This window comes from Ixodes scapularis, unplaced genomic scaffold (assembly GCF_016920785.2).
Source record: "Ixodes scapularis isolate PalLabHiFi unplaced genomic scaffold, ASM1692078v2 PGA_scaffold9__187_contigs__length_104089568, whole genome shotgun sequence".
NCBI lineage: Eukaryota > Metazoa > Arthropoda > Arachnida > Ixodida > Ixodidae > Ixodes > Ixodes scapularis.
The window spans coordinates 68,655,575-68,671,052 of NW_024609884.1; the positions used below are offsets into that span (position 1 = coordinate 68,655,575).

Sequence of the window (15,478 nt, forward strand, 5' to 3'; positions counted from 1 at the left end):
TGCAAGTCGTTCTAAGCTGCAACGAGATTTATTTGTTTCTTTACAACGACGGCTGTTTTGAAAACGGGGCACATAAGCAAGAGCAACGGCAGGGAGAATCGCCACAGACTTCCAAGCCGCGACTGCATCACGAGGCACATGGCCTGCAGGCAGGTCTCGTGCGAAGAAGACACAACATTTATATACAGTTAGGACAGCCTGTGCTGCAGAAGCCCCTTCAAAGGATCCTGCAACACTGGTTGGTCTTGCGGGCCTGCAGGAGATAGGTCAGTTTAATTTCATTGTACCATGGTTGCAAGTATTAATGACAAAGCTCCGACACAACATTTGTGGGGACTGGGAGGGCAATCTTAGCTAACCACTGGCACCCAGCCTTTTGCTTGCCTGTAGTTGCACTCGGTACGAGATTTGGCTAGGTGGCACGAAGTAAACAAAAAGCCCAGCAGAAAATGTAAGCGGACCGCTTTGGCTTCCATATCTAAACCATGTTGTTGATGCCAAACACAGCCTAGTATGCAAAATTAAGAAAGATGCCAGGTTTCTTCCCTGATGCCAGCAACTCTGCAATAGCATTGCACATATATACATGATATGCATGCGACATCGCACTGCAATGCTCCGCCCTGCACTGCCGTTGCACCCCACCAAGCCAAGAGAGCCCGCCAGGCCTTTTGAACGGCCTCTCTTGTTTGGCCATCTGGTTCCGGGATGGTTGCTTATCTTACCCCACACATTGTTTAAAATCATGTACGTAGAAAAGTCTGAAGTATTTAGGGAACACCCTCGAGTGAAACAATGTCGCCATTGGAAGGGCACTTTATGGTGATCACTTCGACAAGCTTGTTGAACCTGGAAGAGGCAGGTAGGAGTAAAAGATGGGATTTTGCAATCGCGAGAACTCCTACAAGGTTTGCATCAATCTGGACACGAGTAACGCCAGACTTTTCCCGAACATGACTGGTAGCATCCTGTCAGAATGGAGGTGTGATGTGAAGCCTTTTTCTTGCATATGCATGCTGGGCCCAGTCACACCCCCATGTTCAAATAGGACTGAAGAAGCACTCATAAAAGAAATGGCATTTATGATGCATGCATGCAAACATGTTGGAAGACTATCTGTGCAGCAAACACTTGTTTTTGTTACAATGATGCCAGTGGTACAGTAGACTCATTAATTCAAACTCCAGAAAGCCACAAATTTTGTTTAAATTATCAGAAATTCATGTAAATATTATGCAAGATAAGGTTATGATTTTTCATATGAATGGCTACACGTACGAAGCAGATATTCGATGGTTTCCTCTACATAGGCCCACTGATCATAAGCAGGTATGCCACAGATGAAACGTTATTGAAATGTATGATGCAAGTTTATTTATCTCTCAAAAATGTTTCTTGTGAACTGCTTACAGCACATGACAATTGAAAACAAAACGGTTTGTTCATCAGGCCTTCTAATGTGAACTATTAAGCAGGAGACACATGAGCGATAAAAACGGGCACCGCGCAGCAGTTTTCATAACAACTTGAGCGGACACTGGGACGTGAACCTATGCCATGCCGAAACGTCACAGCGTCCGCACAAGTTGCAATTAAAATTTCTGCGTGGTGCCCGTTTTCATAGCTCGTGTGAGCCCTGCTTGAACCCCGTTGTGTGTGCTTCTCACCGAGTACCGGTGCACTGTGGAAAAGCAACATCCGCAGAAGCAAGCTCCGCGGGTGTTGCCTCTCTGCAGTGCACCGGTAAAATGTAAATTTGGGGGTTTACGTGCCAAACCAACGAACGGCATCGGGCACGCCCCAGCGGAGGACTGAGGATTAATTTAGATCTTTTGTTGTGCAACCAAAGAAAGCCTTTTCCGCAATAACCCTCCGTCAGTGAGCGGGCACTTCGGCCGAGATTCGAACCCGCCAACTGGAGATCCATAGGCAGTGCATCGGTGCTCAAAAAGAAGCAAACTCGATGGGGCCGCGAGAACGAAATACACAAAAAGGCCGTTCAAATTAAGCGGCATATGAATACAGGGTGTCTCCGAAAAAAAAAAAAAAAAAAATGTACAGGGTTTTCTTCAGTGCAAAATTAAACTATGCATCGCCAAACACTCATTCTCCACCCGAAGGTAGCGCTCTATAGGTCTGAACCAAAAGCTAAAGTTTAGTGCAAATCAATATTTTATTCAAAAGTTATAAATAGACTTCCGAGTTTTGGGTTTCTATTTTTTCAGAATTCGGCATACTTTTTTCTGTGTTTATTTTAAAATTAAATTTTCGTTTTTTTTCGGCGTATATTTATGCCCACAAAAGTTTATCGGCTTCTTTTGGTGAATATAAAACAAACATGGATCAGATGATCTTTGTAGCTCTGATATTTGTGATCACTCAAAGAATAACGGCATAGATACATTGAAAAAGAAATGGACACTTTATTTGGCAAATGTGTGCAACTGTAAAAGAAACAAGAAAAAAAAAACAACAGAAGTGCAGACAAGTCAGATATAATACCTACGCCCAAAAAACATGGAATTTCACCTTCTGTACATGAGGATTACGTGATATTATTATAGTAAACACACATGTACTTTCCCCAGGTTCTCCCCCTTGATCTGCACTCTTTCCTTCCTGTTAATATGACCCTGAGCTTCGAGAATGCCCTCTCAACGCTAACACTGGACATTGGCCGGCTGAGGAGATGAAGCGCTGCCTGAGCCAAAATCGGCCAATCAACCAATTGTGACCGCCAAAAGAGACAGTGTGCGACGTTTTGAAGCACAATACAACATGCAGAGCTTGCATCAAGTCAGTCTTCCTTACATCGAGTTTAAAAATGCGCTCGTACATGGCAAAGTCATAGGGAATTTCGGGCTTCACGTTCCAATCGATGATGCGCACATTAAACCAGAGCGTCGTAATGGCACCCGTGTATCTCATACATTCAAACATGTTTCGATAGACACTGTCGTTCCACTTTTTCGCCACAGCTCTACGGTACGACTGGAAGGTCAAAGTGACCTTTTCCGGTTAAAACTGAATTTTAGAAAATGGATTCGACGTACTTTTATCGGTTTAAATCGAAAATGACGAACCTAAAAGCTGACCTTTTTCGGTCAGAAACCGAATTTTCGAAAATGGATTCGGAGTACTTTTATCGGTTTAAACCGAAAACTCCGAACCCTAGTTATAAATGATTTCCTGAAAATGTCAATGGGAAAATGCTAGCCAACGGAGCCCTCCAATACAAGGTGCTCTATGGCGCCAGAAACTGAAAATGGGCCCCATTTTCCCATTTACAGTCAAACCCGTTTATAACGAACAGCAGGAAACGCTACGATCAGTTCGATATAGCAAGTAGTTCGATATAGCAAAAACCATTTGCAACGAACTTCGACGATGCGTTCGTTGTAAAGCGCCGTTCACACATATGCGACCAAATAAGACCGAGAGAGACCAGACCGGTTTTTGAGCCTTTTGCAACGTCTTAGGACCGGATGCACTGCAGCGGAGCTGGTCCTAAGATGTTGCAAGAGGCTTAAAAACCGTTCTAATCTCTCTCGGTCGTACTTAGTCACAAGTGTGTGAACGAGCCTTAAGGCGAGAGCTTCTCTCTCTTTCTCATCTCTTTACTTCCGCCTTGTAACCTCGCGCTAAAAATTTTTTTTTTTTGTGCGTGCGCACAGAGTATTTTTTAGCTTTCTCTCCTTCTGAATCTCTTCTCTTCGCTCAATTTTGTTTGTAACTTGAGCTTTTGGAATTTTCTTTCTTTCCTACTTCTTTTTTGGGGGAAGGGACAGGATAGAAGACGATTGTTTGCATTTTCGGAAGATAAAAAGTACTTTTTACATGCATTTTTTTTTTTTTTTTTTTTAATTTTCCGCCAGTTTGATATTGACCATAATTCGCTATACATGGGTTCGTTCTAAACAGGTTTCACTGTAAGTTCTCAGAAAATCACTTACAAATTTTGAATAAAATATTGGTTTGTGCTGGACATCTGTTCGCACCTCTAGCGCTACTTTTCGGTGGGGAATGAGCATTCGGCCATGCATAGTTTATTTCTTCGGTGAAAAAAAACCCTGTAAATTTTTTTTGGAACACTGTGCATTACAAAAACGTAACGGGACAACCAGATTTTTTTAAATTTGTTTGAACTAACCAGGAGTACAGAGTTTGAATCATCGCGAGCCTACTGTCACTGGGTTACACTTCCAGAAAAAGAATACATAGGGAAATGCTTGCCATTCTTTTGGCTCTCCGCACAAGTGTATGGTGCACATATGCAAGTTGCCGTTTGTGATAATGTCGGCCCTGTGAATTTTTAACGAGCTACAGACTTCTTTGACAGTTTGTACATGTGCTGACAGTGGCCTGTAATAATTTTCGGTCACCTTAAGAACCCCGCACCATTTCATCACATTGCTTGTTGCTCTTAATTTCGTTCGCACAGATGACAATCGTTCCTGCCACCATGCTTCTGCAAAGCTAAATCTTAACCCAGTCAGGCAGAACGATGTTCAATTGATGCCGCTTTGCACTCAACCTTCCTTAGCTGCAATGCCCAATTGGTATGGCAATGTCGCAGAGAGCATGCCAGAACACAATTTTGATTTTGTGACACAGAGCCACACATTTTGTGTAACTCTACCATTCATATTTCTTTGTGGTCATAAGACACTTACAGTTTTATAGAAGGCCTTGGACTGCGCGCTCAGGTCCTCCGATTTGGCTACCAAGTCGTCGAGCTTCTCACCCCGCTCCAACACGGCCTCGATTGTGTTGTGCTGCAAGGGGGCTCTCTCTCACATTCACAAAATTTCCCTCGGACAGAACCAAGACCTTACCAAAATGATTTTTGTCTCGTCTAGGTCAGCTTGAATCTTGGTCATTGCATCAGCCTCAGTTGGCACCTTCAAAGTAAAAAAAAAGTTTATAAACCTTTAATTCTGCACGATTCACTTGATAACTAGAACTAAACTGTGTGAACTGCGTGCAAGGACAAACGAATGCAAACATATGACAAGGACTGGACTGGCACACCTTGTATGAAAAAATGGGTAAAGTGCAGGTGAGCTGGTGTAAGTTATACATGATGATTGAAAACCTGAAACTGTGGTTTGAAAAACGGAAAATCGTGAAGTAGAAAGAAAAAGGGACAGACAACGTCTCAAACTCAGCTAAAAACTTTATTGCCTCTACTTCTTATATACACCTACCCCGGACGTCGAATGTCCCCACCACCACAACGGTTAATCACTGAACTACAAACAATACACCACACCAAAACCCGTCCTATCGAAGCAGAGTTGTCATTCTAAAATTGTAAAGGCAAGGGTAGTGAAGTCTCTGACCCAGAACGCTCTACAAAGGTCATGCATGTATTACATGGAGCAGTCTTTGAAAAGACAAGGGGGAAGGTTGGAGAGGGCCGGCTATCAAGAATCCTTCATGAAACGGCAGCTTGCTCTACAGATCGAAGATAAGCAAGATAAGCGAAGTGTCAAAAACCGACGGGCTGCCATTCCAAACTTTCACGCCATTTCGCATAACTTGAAGGCATGTGCAGAGAGATTTGGGGTAAACACCGTTTTCACATGTGATTTCAAATTAGCTAAACTGACTCCTTTTGAGGCATGAAAAAAAGGCATCGCGACAGATCTGTTCTATGTGTCAGTGGAGTAGTGTACGAAATTCCTTTGGAATGCGGCTTTAAATATGTTGGTCAGACTGCAAGATGCATTAACGACAGGTTGACAGAACGTAAACGGAATGTGCGGATTAACGCTTCAAACTCTGAACTAGCGAGGCATCTCCAGGAGTAATGCATGTACAACAAACTGGTCAGAGACAGAAATCATACACAAAGAGCGTGAGGAGATGAGACGTGTTGTGTGCGAGAAACTGTTCGCATAAAAACATCAGGAAATTGCATTAGCCAAGCGTCACTGCAAATTGGAAGTGAGTCAAAAAAGTTTCTTCGTCTGTAAAGACCTAGAGTGGGGTGAACGTAAAAAGAGAGGAGGCTGCTTCGCAGTTGTTTGCATTGTTGGGTTCGGGATCGTAATGCGGGGGCATTGTTGGCGACTGTGTGTGATGCGTGGTTCAGTTCAGGGGGAAGGGGGGTAAGTTAGAGACGGTCTTTTTGTGTTTCCAAGTGCTGGTGTTACATTGTCCGCGTCGAAGTCTTTCCGGGTGCGGTGGTGACGACCTTGTGTTTCTGTTTGTATAACGCTTTTTTTTTTTTTTATGTATTGGTTGCAGTTTGGTGTATTGTTTGTAGTTCAGTGATCAACCGTTGTGGTGGTGGCGACGTTCGACGTCCGGGGGAGGTGTATATAAGACGTAGAAGCAATAAAGTTTTTAGCTGAGTTTGAGACGTTGTCTGTCCCTTTTTTTTTCTACTTCACGATTTTCTGTTTTTCAAACCACAGTCTCAAGTTTTCAAACACCTTGTATGTGTGCCTTCCTTTGCCCTTGTCTTGTTTATGTTGTTCAGACCCATTTGTCAAATAATTACCCCTTTGACGGTTGTCGCTATACATCTACGGCGGCGATTACACACTTGGAAGTTGCCACCTAAACACGAAACCAAGCACACACCGGTTTGCTATTTGTTATTTCTTTGGAAAATATAAATGCTATATTTGCACCATGTTTCACTTTGCTGGGGCATGCTGGAAAAGGTCATTGCCGATTCAGACTTTTTACGCTGCTCAGAATTTATTTTTAGAGGATGAGAGCTCATCATCCAGTGGAGAAGCTCTGTAAAGTACCTCTGGTTCAGAATCCGAGACCGCCGGAATGTTGCGGAAGCAGAAGAGCCAAAATCAATCGAAATAGAAGGCGTCAACTTTTCTCCCTCCATATTTACATTTGATGCTGCTCAACCCAAACAGCTCGCAAGCACTGTATGTGTTCCCGACATATACTTGACCGTTTCTTTGTACTATTGCTGGAGAAATGTAATGAACCATGGAAGAGCTAACCTACTTACACAAATTACAGTGTTGATGCTTCAGCTTCACACTGCTTATATAGAGATTCTTAAATATGAGAGCATGCATCCACAAACCCAAAATGTCAACTCTGCGAAATGACATACACTGCCTTCCCGATTACTTAATTGTTTCACATTGGTGACGCTGCATGCAAGCTATACCCACAAAGGCGCGTTCACACATGCAAGTCGCGCGACAGTCGCAGAAAAAAAAGTAATTGGTTTGGAGCAGTCGCTTCCAGACCGACTTTACGGACCGGTTGCAAAGTCGCCCGGTGGCTGATCCAATGGGGGCGCCTCAGAAGTGACGCGTGGTGCACCTCACGTTTGTTTACGTCTGGCATGCCCCACTTCTTTGGGAGACGCAACCCATATGTCCGTCCAACGACTTGGTTTGTGGTAGCGGCCACAGATACAGAGCCATAGAAGTCTCTGCTGCGGCTCTAATCAACGCTGTTAACCAATACCCATTTATTTATAAAAGCAGCACCCCGATTTCAATGAGCGGCCAAAAAAGAACTTGGCCTGGCAGCAAATCCGAGTCACTTTTGGCTTGACAGGTACGTACTGTGCTGCGACAGCTCGAGCAAGTGCACGCCGACGTGGCAATTGAGCTTAATTGTACGGTTCTGAAGGAACCAGAACATAACGAGTCTTTTTCATATGGCACCAATGATGCATGTGTAGCTGTGGGACAACAAAGGTGGGAAAGCAGCGAAACGCAAACCGAAGTTAGAGCCAGCCGGCAACAGTCGAGCGGCATTGGCAAAGTGAGAGCCTACGGTTATACCCTGTCTCGATGCCCCAAATTGCGTGCCGAAGGTTTCGAAATACGAGCGCAACGCACACATATTTGAGCATGACGCAGCGAAAAGCCTGATACCTCTGCGGAGTACAGGCGCGCTCCGGTGATACGCAGTCACGTTCCCATTGGCCCGCCAGGGCCGTAGCTTCCGCTGTACTGGCACGTTACGCAATCACGGCTTCCTGGGATACCCAGTATTTCTTGCTTCAGACACTAGGCTAAGCGGCGCCACCAGAGTAAAAGCTCAAGTGTGAACAATGCAGCCGCCACTCCCAGAGGTACCCAACATTTCTTGCTTCAATCGCTAGATGGCGCCAAAACAAACAGCATTGCACGTTGCCTATAGCGGGAAGGACGGAATCGACGGCAGCTCCCGAGAGCTTCAGAGAAGCGACTCGCTGATCACCAGCAATGTGAACGTCAGGGGTCGAATGCGCGACTGCTGCGAGTCACAAGTGTGAACGCACCTTAGCATGCCAGCGTTTGAGGGGGAAACCTTGACTAAAAACAGTTATGACGGACAACACCAAAAGTTATCGTCGGGAACTGGAAGAACAAATGGTTGATTGAACTGTACCTGATATTTGGCAAGGTACACATCCAAGCCTTGGAATTGACAGGTGCTAGAAAGAAGCAATGGGAATAAAAATTACGCAGGGTCTAGAGTACCGTCCGACGGCACTCTTGCAGAGCGTTCAAGTGCCATCCGACAGTACTCCACACACATGTTCAAGTGCCGTCCGAAAGTCTCGTATAAAATGAGTTCCCAAAACTAGTTTTTTGAACAGCGCTCGTCCTGTTTGCCTCTCCGTCTTCGTATTTGTCTTTATTGTGCGCTTTCACTACTTTCAACATGCATAACCAACTCGCCTGCATCGCCACATTAGTTTTTTGAAGCGGAGTGTAGCTTAGTGGTAGGATGTCTGTCTCATAAGCAAGCGATCCCGGGTTCGATCCCCAGTGCGGGCTTACTTTTTTATTTTTGTTTTTTCAAACATTTTTATTTGCCAACGCATTTGAAAATATTCACTTTTTTTTTTTTTTTTTTTTTACAGATAACACAGGAAACAAAAACGAATGTTGTTGCCGAAATTTCGCTGAACGAAATGGTATGGGACTTCGTTTCCAGAGGTGCATGGGGTACAGCGGGGCTTGGTTTGTCAGCTGGACGCCGCGAAGCGGTGTGTACAACAGGGCCCAATGGGTCAATAGTTTTGTAATTAGCAGCCGCATACTGTCGCCGCGAAGCGGCGTGAACACAGGCGGGGGGCTGGCTTAACACGCTCCCCAGTGATACATGCGCTTGTATACACACTTGTAGGTGCGATTGGAGTGCCGTCGGACGGCACTGTAGACACAGCCTAAAAATTAACTCGAGAGGCACACGGTCGTCTAGGCGGTTACCTCTCGAGTAGCGTGGCCCAATTCTGAGACGGCACTTTCGAAGCGAAATCCTCCAACACCTGCAAGTGGAGATTGGGGGTGGTCAACTACGAGTGCCCGGCTGCCCCCGACCAGTCGCATACCTTGTTGAGAAGCGTGTGGGCTACTCTGCTCGGATACTCGTGATCGGACACCACGACGCCGGCCAAGGAGTCGCTACGGACGTAGACGTGACACATGTACTCTGAAAGAAGTCAGAGAGAAAAGTAGAAGTATGAGCGACGTGCTCTCATTTAGCCGAAAGCTTACCTTTCTCTCGAACTGAGGACCTAGTTGGTGCAATGCTCCTTTCTACGAGTATTTGACTGGAGAACTTGAGGAATTCCAAGACACTGCAACAGGGAAGCAGACCATCGCTTTGTCTCGCGCTCACAGAAAGCGAAGGTCATCCATTCTAACCGACAGCGTGCAGTCGTTGAACGACATAGTTCACACAAAGCAGAGAGGAACTACAGGGTGTTTGTAGGACGATGACGCACCTTGCTCGTTGGAAGAAGCTGAACGATGACACTTCGCTGGCGCATTTGAGGACCACTCCTTTACAAGGGTGTTTGTACAAAACGGCTATGTAAAACAATTTGACCATGGTGATGCCGACACTTCTGTAACGGTATTGCTGAAAAAACAACACAAGATACTTGTACTGCGCGCAGAACACGAAATCGGAGCGTACTGCAGACACACGTCCAATGACACTTGGCGACACGAAAACGAACCTCTCAGCACTGCTAGAATATATCAATTAAGAACTTTGCATAATTAAAAATATTGAGCCTATAAAATGTACCCCTAATTCAAAACATGCCAATCGATTTCAGCTATTAAAGTACTCACGAAAAATATAATTACACAGACGCCAGATGATAACTGGGATTAAAGGCAACTGCTGCCACAGAACGGAAGTGGCAATTTAGTCTCAAACCCCTTTTTCATGTTTCCAAAAAAACGCAAATATTAATCAAATAAAGTTTAAAAACCAAAATACTGTACATTGATATGTTTTATGCTTTTATATATTAATCACTAACTCAAAGTTAATTTTCGTTTTAAATAATTTTGACAGCTACCATGGTGCCGTGGTCCGTGGTCTTCGGTTCAAGAGTGCGTTGATGTCTTTCTTTCCGGTTGTCGGCCGGCATTGGTAAGGGAGTTTATCGTCTCTCTTCGAATCTGTTATAATCCAACATTTCTGTCATAAATACCATATTTCAGTCGATATATTGTGGTGCTGAGGGTTAGATCTGTCGGTTCTATTATGTATTTGTCTATAATTTGGCTAAAAGTTGAGTAAGTTGTTTTTGTGGCGACCCTTCACCGGTCTCATCGAAGCCCTGTCAGGCAAAGAAACCGGACAATATTTTAAACAAAAAAATGACGCCGCGTATTTTTGGATTGTTGGTGTTGACTGCCAGATCGGAGTATATATGTTGCATCGATTTGCTTGTATGGCGAATCATTTGGATCAGAGTAAAATCGGGTGGATTTCGTGACAGTGACTTCGGTGCTGCTGGCACCGAAGTCACTGTCAGGCCGGGTTTAGCGGTGAAGTGACGCACAATGTCATGTGTAAACTGTAGAAACCGCATGTAAGTGATTTGGCGAGCGACGGCGACCGGCTTCGCTGTCGCTCGGCCAGTCCCGCGACGATGCAAGCCGCATGAAAGTGACGGGAGCAAGCGACCAAGGCGATGCGTTTCAGTCTTAAAGGGACACGGAAGTCGATTCTAAGATCGTTCTTTTGTGGTGACGACTTACTCCTAGGCACTCTCGAAAGCATTCCAACAAGCCCAAAATCACAATCGTACGTAGCTTATTTCACGTTAACAGTGTGTTTAAAGATCGCGACACGCCCTTTTTGGGACGCATTTTCTTCCGAGTGAAGTGGTCGACGAAGGGCGCTTGTCGGCGAGTTGCAAGCGATGGCTTCGCCTATGGTGAAAAAGAGGAGTCTTATCCGAATGTATACCTTCAGACTCTCTTCGAAACTACAGGGTGATTCAAGGAGAGGGCAGGCTCTTTAAATCGACCGCAAAATTCGGTTTCTTAACCTATCGCGCTACGGTTTTGTGCAGCGTTGCCCGCAAATGGTGCATTCTTTTTTTTTTTTTTTTTTGTAAAATTTGCATAGCGAACTTACCCGAGAAAAAAGTAAAGAAAGAAAAAGTCTTAGCTAATGTGGAAACGCAGTGAAGCCACCGGTCTTCAAACAACACGGTGCCGTTTCGCCCGGGAGACAAGAGATGGCGCAAGCGGTCGCGACGGCAACTGCCGCCGTCGAACGAGCATACGACGCCGAGAGCCGGCGTCTTTAGCGGACAAGAAACTGCAGTTCCTTGTTACCGCGCCTGTTTTTGTTTCTGCGACCGTCGCCGCCTGCGGAACGCGCGCCGCTTTTGAGTCGAAAAGATCGTCTGCTAAAGTCCCCGGCTGTCGGCGCCGTATACTCGTTCGTTGCGCCATCTCTTGTCTCCCGTGCGAAACGGCGCCGTGTTGTTTGAAGACCGGTGGCTTCGCTGCGTTTCCATAGGAGCTAAGCCTTTTTCTTTCTTTTACTCTTTCCTCAGTTTTTACAAAAAAAAAAAATGCACCATCTGTGGGCAATGCTTGTAGCGCGATAGGTTAAGAAACCGAATTTTGCGGTCGATTTAAAGAGCCTGGCCCCTCCTTGAATCACCCTGTAGTTACAATAAAATCATTCGGAATCTACGTGTATTGTAGGGCTTTCATTTGTCCACGCAATCTTGTCCGCGAGAAAGAGTCCACATGTTTTTCTATTGCCCCGAGATTAATAGGTGGTTTTGATACAAGTACTTGGTATATGCGGGAACTAACACATTTTAAACAATAAGATCAAAAATGACGTTTTTAAAAAATGACTTAACTGCCCCTTTAATACTGTCACTGTTCCATAATTCTCCAACTTTTGCAGGCCTTAAAAAAGCTGACATGGCAAAGCTCAACCGCTTCGTGTCTTCTTCTCGGAGGAAGAACAGGAAAAGGCACTTCAATGCCCCATCGCATGTTCGTAGGAAAATAATGAGCTCCCCGCTCTCCAAAGATCTTCGGCAAAAATACAGCGTCCGCAGCATGCCCATCAGAAAAGATGACGAAGTTCAGGTATTTCTCTTTTTCTTTTTTTTTTCTCCAAGTGCATACATGGTGCGTGGTGTTGTGCATGGCGTCTATTAAACCCAGTTATGAATCTTGGCCGAGCTGGTAACAATTCAGCGTAGTAATATTTTCCTCAAGACTGGTGCAAGTGAACAGAATGAGGCATACTGTACCTTGATCCCCGTTTTTCTGTGTGTATTGTATTGCACTCGTGAATCTGTAGCACTTCAAAGTTTTCATTAACCGCGTGCCGGTGTACTGTCGCGGCCAATATGAGCTGAAACGCAATTCTTCCTGGTGTGCGGTACTATTAGAGCCGTTTGTCGTGTTTTTCTGCAAAATGATGCTTGCAGAGTCCAAGACAACTCCCCTCTGGCACTCCCTGCACCACTCTGCATTTCTTTGTCTTTACCAAGACTGCAGTTCTTAACTGTGGCAGGACCATCCGAATGAACGCCAGGATCACTTGGTTTCCTCAAAGCTCCCGCTCAAATTGAAAAGCATTCACCAATACAGGAATAAGGGAAACTGTTCGAGCCAAAGTGTGGAACTGAACCGAACCCAAATCTTCTCCGCCATCTTGGAACTGAACTTCAAAAAAATTCTGTAAAACCCTTGATGTTTGCAAGCCCTTAATTTTTGCGAATTGAAAAATTTGAAATTTAAGGGTACGCGAAAATTCTTGTCCTTAAGAGGCCTTGCAACAACTTCTTGACTGGTTTTTAATTTGCACCAAACCTGAGCGCGTCAACATAGTAACTTGATGAAACTTTTCATATGTTGAATTTCACTTTATTTTAAAAGTTAGAGGCAAATTAAAATTACAAAAACAAGCAAAAAATAACCTCCTTCATGACGTCCTTGGTCCTGGCTTGAGTGGCCGTGAATAGAGGAGGGGTAGTGAGCTCAGCGAGCGCTCACAGCTGCCGCACTCTGTCGGCAGTTCAAGAGGGCGCCACTAAAGCATGTGCTGGATAGGCTGGATGAAGTGGGTGGCCAGGGCGGCTCACATTGCATTTGCTGCACGACTAAACACTAATTTGGCATGACTCTTCATTGCCCATAAACGACAGCAAACTCGAGGTAAAGATCAGTTCAGAACGGGAGCCACTTCGCACTGCCAAACAACCAAACCGCAAGCCCAAATCTTCTCGCCGAATGCCTTCAAAACGCTTGCAACTGGTCAGATCCTCGAGCTCACACGACCGCGGCGCTGCCACATACATCCGGGACCTTTGTAAGCTCGCTGCTCGTCGGCGTTTGATCCCACTACCCATTTTTAGTATGCGCTGCCTTTTCCTCCGCTTGGTGGCGGGTAAGTCGACGGGTCATTTCTTGTTTCTGTACTTTATAAACTGCATTTCTTTCTTTTCTGATCTGAAATACTGTACAAAGACTGCTTTCATAAATGATCAAATATGTTCATGCCACTTATATTTTGTATTTCGACTAAAAAAAATAAAGCTTTTAGCGGTTCTGACCAGTCGTAAGGCAGGAGCTGGCCAGGACCTACAATGTCACGATGTCGTCACTTGCGACGCGTGTTCGGTACCATGGGGCGCCCCCGTAGGTGGAGGAGACTCCCGCGTTGTCCGGTTAAAATGTGACGCACCAATATTTAGTTAGTCTCTCCATGCCCGCTGGGTTGCCCAAACCACAAGAGATGTTGAAACCTCATAAAATGTAGACACTTAAGTAGGATTGCAGTGCCCCTTTAAGCATGGTGTAACAGTAGGGAAAGATGTAGAGAAAGACGCAGCAAGTATTCAATATTCAATTAAAAAATATTCAGCCAAAAGCACTTCACTTTGCATTTGCTTCTAATCCAAAATTAATTGCACTCTCCCGAATTGTCCGGGAGCCTCCCGAATTTTGATCACATCTCCCGATTGTATGGACGCTACCTCAGATCTCCCAAAAAGTGGCCGCTGTATTTTTATAATTCTTTTTCTACGCCTTATTGCTATAATTATCACGCATGTGTCAGTGCAAATTACTGGAGAGTAAGTTTAGGTTACTCCGACGGGTTATCACGTGACAGCGTAAAACGAAGGTAGATTTTCAAACGCGAAGGACCGAAACCTCTACTCGGAAGTAAGTTTGAGTGCATTTTGGAACACTGCTTATATGATTGTGGACGCACTAGGCTTTGGTTGGCTTTGTCAGGTCATCGAGTGAAGTGCGGAACGCCGAACTACTCCTTCCATTTCCCCGAGTTTAGTTGGAACGATCGGTGGCAATTTCGAAAGCCAAGAAAGTATTTCTGTTACCATACACGACTGTCGTATACTTTGCATTTAGAGTGCCTTTGGAGTGGCATCAATGTCATGTGGCACCGACTTCATTGAGGCTGCATGCCACAGACGCAAAATCCCCAATGTTGGCCCTATCAATGCTATGCATTTCTAAGTGCACTCGTGCAGCCTGAAGCATTCTGTGAGGCAAAGCGCTTGGTGCCTGAAGGTGTGGTTGACTTATACTCGAATCTTAATTTTTGAAAGTGGCCAATTTGGGCAGTTCTGGAATAAATATGACATCTGTTGCAGGTCGTCAGAGGCCATCACAAGAGTCAGCAGGTGGGCAAGGTGGTACAGGTGTATCGTAAGAAGTATGTGGTGTACATCGAGCGCATCCAGCGGGAGAAGGCCAACGGGGCGTCCGTCTACGTGGGTATCCACCCATCCAAGGTTGTCATTGTAAAGCTGAAGATGGACAAGGACCGCAAGAAAATCCTCGAGCGACGGGCCCGTGGGCGCCAGCTCAAGGACAAGGGCAAGGGGAAGCACACGGAGGAGAGCATTGCCATGGAAACATGAACTTGTGTCACGACAGAGATCACTAGATATAAAACCAACCGGGCTTGTACAAATTTCAACGTGACTTGTTTTCTGGAAGCTTTGATTGCCTTCTTTTGCTCATGGTGGACATTTTTGCTGTTCATTCATTGCAATTGGGCGATTTCCTTGAAGGCTGGTTCACTGCTTATTACCGGAGAGGTCGAAAACTCTTGCTGTCGCAGCGGGCTTCAAAACCAGCTTTTAGCCTCCCTTCAGTGACAGTCGCAAGTGTGTGAACCAGTCTCGAGTCCAATGTGCGCCGTATGATCTAGTGTCACTGACTGAACGCCTCAC

The 15,478-nt window shown here is 45.2% G+C and overlaps 2 protein-coding genes across 2 annotated transcripts; one reads left to right on the forward strand and one right to left on the reverse strand.

Moving 5' to 3' along the window:
- Nucleotides 1–9: 9 nt before the first annotated feature.
- On the reverse strand, nucleotides 10–10,154 carry LOC8041049 (synaptobrevin homolog YKT6). Its single transcript, XM_029980293.3, has 9 exons — nucleotides 10,071–10,154; nucleotides 9,716–9,852; nucleotides 9,486–9,568; nucleotides 9,320–9,420; nucleotides 9,198–9,256; nucleotides 8,371–8,416; nucleotides 4,836–4,901; nucleotides 4,674–4,775; nucleotides 10–253 (listed from the first exon to the last, which is right to left on the reverse strand). The coding sequence occupies exons 2-9, from the start codon at nucleotides 9,820–9,822 to the stop codon at nucleotides 218–220; spliced, it is 600 nt and encodes a 199-aa protein (XP_029836153.1). The 5' UTR covers nucleotides 9,823–9,852; nucleotides 10,071–10,154; the 3' UTR covers nucleotides 10–217.
- A 165-nt stretch (nucleotides 10,155–10,319) lies between these two features.
- Nucleotides 10,320–15,222, forward strand: LOC8026377 (60S ribosomal protein L26). The gene is made up of 3 exons (XM_029980290.3): nucleotides 10,320–10,377; nucleotides 12,166–12,353; nucleotides 14,894–15,222. Exons 2-3 carry the CDS (start codon nucleotides 12,183–12,185, stop codon nucleotides 15,161–15,163), a joined length of 441 nt encoding a protein of 146 aa, XP_029836150.1. The 5' UTR covers nucleotides 10,320–10,377; nucleotides 12,166–12,182; the 3' UTR covers nucleotides 15,164–15,222.
- The last annotated feature ends 256 nt before the right edge of the window (nucleotides 15,223–15,478 follow it).